At 40.3% G+C, this 4,860-nt stretch overlaps 1 protein-coding gene across 1 annotated transcript; it reads right to left on the minus strand.

The window, feature by feature from the left end:
* Positions 1-541: 541 nt before the first annotated feature.
* On the minus strand, positions 542-4,185 carry LOC120350303. Its single transcript, XM_039422948.1, has 4 exons — positions 3,748-4,185; positions 1,522-1,653; positions 968-1,213; positions 542-577 (listed from the first exon to the last, which is right to left on the minus strand). The coding sequence occupies exons 1-4, from the start codon at positions 4,183-4,185 to the stop codon at positions 542-544; spliced, it is 852 nt and encodes a 283-aa protein (XP_039278882.1).
* Between the last annotated feature and the right edge of the window lie 675 nt (positions 4,186-4,860).

Raw genomic sequence — 4,860 nt, forward strand, 5'->3', positions numbered from 1 at the left:
GCAAAAGAACATTATGAGACACACTATCAAATGCACGTTTCATATCTAAAAATATGCCAAATTCTCTCACCTTGATCTATTGTATTAATATATAGTATCTATGAAATCCACCATTGCTGTAATTGTTGACTTTTTTGAGCGGAAACCATGCTGTTCTTTATCCAATAAATGGTTTGCTTCTAGGTATTTCATTAATTGAATATATACCACACGTTCAATGATTTTTGAGAAAACTGATAACAACGCTATTGAATTCCTCATAGAAGTTATCCTAAGCTGCCGTGCTTAGGAGGAAGTCTGAGTTTTGCCGAAGGAAACGGCCAATGCGGAGAAAACACACTTTGAGTAAAAGTTGTCCACGAGGATGCGGTGCACAAATTGAAATATTGAGCTATTTCAAAAAATAACGAAGAGAAATTAAGGATTTATGACTCAAAACGTCAATATGATTAACGTAACAAGATTTAAAACCAGACATGGTAAAATGTGAAAAGTACGGAAACTCAGAAATTTTGGCGACTGTGACTTATGGAGAAAGACGCTACGGAACGGCCATGTTGTCGACGAGTGAAGCATCCTACAACCAAAAGGGCGGATGCGGAACGATGTGGAACTAACAGGAAATGACAAGAAAAACACAACGCAATAGACTCAAAACTTCACAGAAAGTCTTGAAAGAGATTAAAAAAATACAATCGCAATGACCATAAAATGATTAAAGAGTCAGACGATAATAATACAAGACACAAAAGCAATAAATGCGTGACGAACTTACGACCGGGGAAAAATAAGGGGAAACACATTAAGTTGGCACTGGAAGCGCCAGATTCAAAATGACGAACCGAACAAAGATACAACTGAAAACAAATGAAAGTAGTGCATACATCTAACATAGAGTGGGCCCGTTGGGAAATTCAAGGAATTGCACAACAGATGAAAAATAAAATATGTTAGATGGATGCGATACTTTCAGACCCTTCGTCCAATGGAAGTGGAGCGATGCTGGAGATTGCACCTTATAAGTACCAGCTTCAGTAAAGACCATGACAACTCTAACTTTGTTGTCCACACCTTTAATCACCTCAGTGATTCGACCTAATTTCCAGACCGCGGGAGGGGCACCTGGATCTTTGAGCAGCACCAGCGTGCCGACGACAATGTTGTCTGACGACGATGTCCATTTTTGCTTTTGTTGCAACGTAACAAGATACTCCTGTGACCAGCGATCCCAAAGTTGACGATTTAAGTCCGCAATCCTTTGCCAACGAGCAAGATGATTTATGTGGTTGGTTTTAGGTTGTTTTGTAGGAAGTGCATTTAGGGGACGACCAATTAGGAAGTGACCTGGTGAAAGATACGCCAAATCATGTGGATCTTCTGAAAGCGGAATGATGGGCCTAGAGTTCAAAATAGCACCAATCTGAGCACTGAGGGTATACATCTCTTCAAAATTAAGTATTTGATTGATAGTGATAATTTTAAAAATACTTTTGAAACTCTTGATGGAGCGTTCCCACAAACCTCCGAAGTGGGGAGCACAAGGCGGGATGAAATTCCATTGTATCCGCCAACTAGTGGCTGCGGTTTGAAGAACACGTTGATTTTGCGAATCAGCAAGAAATTTGTATAGCTCTTGAAGCTCACTGTTAGCACCTGCAAAGGCAGTGCCATTATCGGAATATATTGAATTAGGAATACCACAGATTGAAACGAAACGAGTAAGCGCGGCAAGAAAGGCCTTGGTAGACAATTCTGTGACCACTTCAAGATGTACGGCACGTGTGACCATGCAAACAAATAAAGCTATATGAGCTTTAGCAAATGTGCGAGACTTAGGGCCGCCTAAACGCAAGTTAAGAGGTCCCATGTAATCGACGCCTACATTTAGAAAAGGTGAACCAATATTCACACGAACTGCAGGGAGTTGTCCCATAATCTGTTCAGCTTTGACATGAGAAAAACGGAAACATTTGACACAGGAGCGTAGAATACTTTTGACTACACGTCTAGTAGATGGGATCCAGAATCGCTGTCTAAGCGAAACCATAGTAGCTTGTACACCAGCATGACACAAACGTTGATGAGTGGCTATTACTAATGCCTTAGTGAATTTGTGCTTACATGGGAGCAATATCTGATGTTGAAAGTCAAAGGGTACATCAGCATGCACAAGTCTACCACCGACTCTGAGCAAATTGTCAACATGCAAAAATGGCGAAAGTGAATGCAAATTATTGCGAGAATCCAACTCGGTTTTCGCTCGCAATTGATGAAGTTCAGGACCAAAGGATTCCTGCTGAACAATTTTCAAGACATGAAGTTCTGCCTCCTGAATTTCAGCTACAGACAATTCACCAAAACAACATGTGCTAGAATGCCGAACATTGTGAATAAAACGCAAACTGTAGGCTACAACTCGTATTAATTTGAAAGGGTTAGATAATCGAGAAAATAATTTTGAAAATACTGACACTGAAACCTCATTGACAATTGCAATGTTAGCAACATTGGACACAGCAACATTTGAAGAAAATGAATCCCAATGATCTGAGGGCTTGGCTAACCAGGAAGGACCATGCCACCATAGGTTATTTTTAGCAAGCTCTGCTGGCGTCAAACCCCTTGAGATTACATCGGTTGGGTTATTTGAAGTGCGTACGTGATTCCATGTGGAAAAGGATGTAGTCTCTTGAATTTCAGCAATGCGGACAGCTACGAATACATCTTTTCTATCGGGTATAGCACGTATCCAGTTGCATACTGCAGTGGAATCAGACCAGAGAAATACATTTGAAATTGATATACCAAGTAAGTTAAAAGCTTTGACAACTCGATTTATGAGACGCGCTAACAATAAAGCGGCCTGAAGTTCCAACTTAGGAATGGAAAGTATTTTGAGTGGAGCTACACGTGATTTCGAACATATCAAACGAGTTTGTATGTTATCTGAGACAGATCGAGCATAAACGCAAGCGCCAAAAGCGGTGGAACTGGTGTCTGAAAAACCATGCAGTTCAATGGCTGAATTTGCATGTACACTGAGACACAACGAGGAATTGAATTTGTGGCACATCAGGTAATTGATGGAAAATATTGAGCCATTCTTTTAACAAATCGGTAGGAAGCTTTTCATCCCAGTCTAATTTCAGCAACCACAATTTTTGTAGAAAAATTTTGGGAAGACAACTACAGGACTTACAAGACCAAGCGGATCATAAATACTAGCTACTACTGAAAGTATTTCACGTTTGGTGAAAGACGATTTTTGCAAATCTTTAGAAACGTTTGATGCAATGGACAATTCATCCAAACTGGAATTCCACATTAGACCTAATGCTTTTGTAATACTTCCATCAGCTTCAGAGACGGCTTGATGACTGAAGTTTCAACTAAATGAGATGGAATTGATGCTAAGAGCTCAGATGAGCAAGACATGAACTTTCTTAATTCAAAACCTCCGCTTTGAAGTAAGAGAATTAATTGTTGAGCAAGTGAAATAGCTGTTTTGACATCAGGTCCGCCCGTGATACAATCATCAATGTAGAAATCCTGGTGAACGGATTGATAGACCGGAGAATCGGGACTAGTCTCTAATTCCGCAAGCTTATTCAAAGTGCGCGTAGCAAGAAATGCAGCAGGAGCGGTACCATAAGTAATGGTGTTCAACTGAAATTGTTGTAGCGGCAATGACGGATCATCTCGCCAAAAGATTCTATGAAAATTTCTATCAGAAGACTGAAGAAGAACTTGACGGTACATCTTAGCTATATCAGCTGTGAAAGCAATTTTATGCATACGAAAACGTAACACGATATCAAACAAGTCTGGTTGAACTGTGGGCCCTTTGAACAGGAGCTCATTGAGCGACACTCCAGAATTCGTTTTAGCACTGGCATCAAAGACTACTCTTAATTTGGTGGTGGTTGAGTCCGGCTTGAAAACTGCGTGGTGGGGAATGTAGTACACCTTTTCATGATCAGATGGGGGATCAACCAGAGTCATATGATTCAATTCTTGATATTCGCGCATGAATTCCACATATTGAGATTTCAACTCAGGTTGAGTGGAAAGTCGTTTTTCTAATGAACTGAATCGCTTTCGCGCTTGAAATTCGGATTGCCCTAAAGTGAAAAAATTATCCTTACGTGGAAGGGTGACCATAAATCGACCATCTTCTAAACGCATTGTGGTTTCATTGTAATGTTTTTCAACCTTGACTTCTTCAGCAGTTAGGGGTGCAATCGGAGTGAGCTCTTCAGTTTTCCAGAATTTTCCAATTGATTAGAAATTTCAAAACTAGAGACAAAGTTCGAATTTGCATGATTGGGGCTGCAAATAGGCTGAGAAAGTTTCAATTTACCAAACACTATCCAACCTAGTCGTGTGTTTTGAATGATGGGACAACATGGATCGACCTTGATTTGTCCACCAGTCATGATGGATGCAAAAACTGACACATTAAGAAGAATATCAATTCCCTTGGGTTGATCAAAATGAGGATCTGCCAATTTGATTGTAGTAGGAATTTGAAATTCTGAGAGATCCAATTTGGATGCTGGCAAATTTAAAGAGATTTTGTTCACAACTAAAAATTCCTCTGTGGTGGACCAACTTTGGTCTGTCGACTTGACAGTTACTGAATGCACAACAGTGGATTTTACGGGAGTACTGGAAACAGTGTGAATCATGATATCTTTGTGCAACATAGGAAGTCCTAGGCGAGTAGCTAAGTGTCCAGCTATTAAGCAAGAATCACTGCCTGTATCCAATAATGCGCGGCACAAAACGGGTTGACCTGTCGAGTCCAAAACCATAACTTCAGCAGTAGGCATAATAGAAAGAGAAGACCTCTGATTGTTG

The sequence above is a fragment of the Nilaparvata lugens genome, chromosome 3 (genome assembly GCF_014356525.2).
Source record: "Nilaparvata lugens isolate BPH chromosome 3, ASM1435652v1, whole genome shotgun sequence".
NCBI lineage: Eukaryota > Metazoa > Arthropoda > Insecta > Hemiptera > Delphacidae > Nilaparvata > Nilaparvata lugens.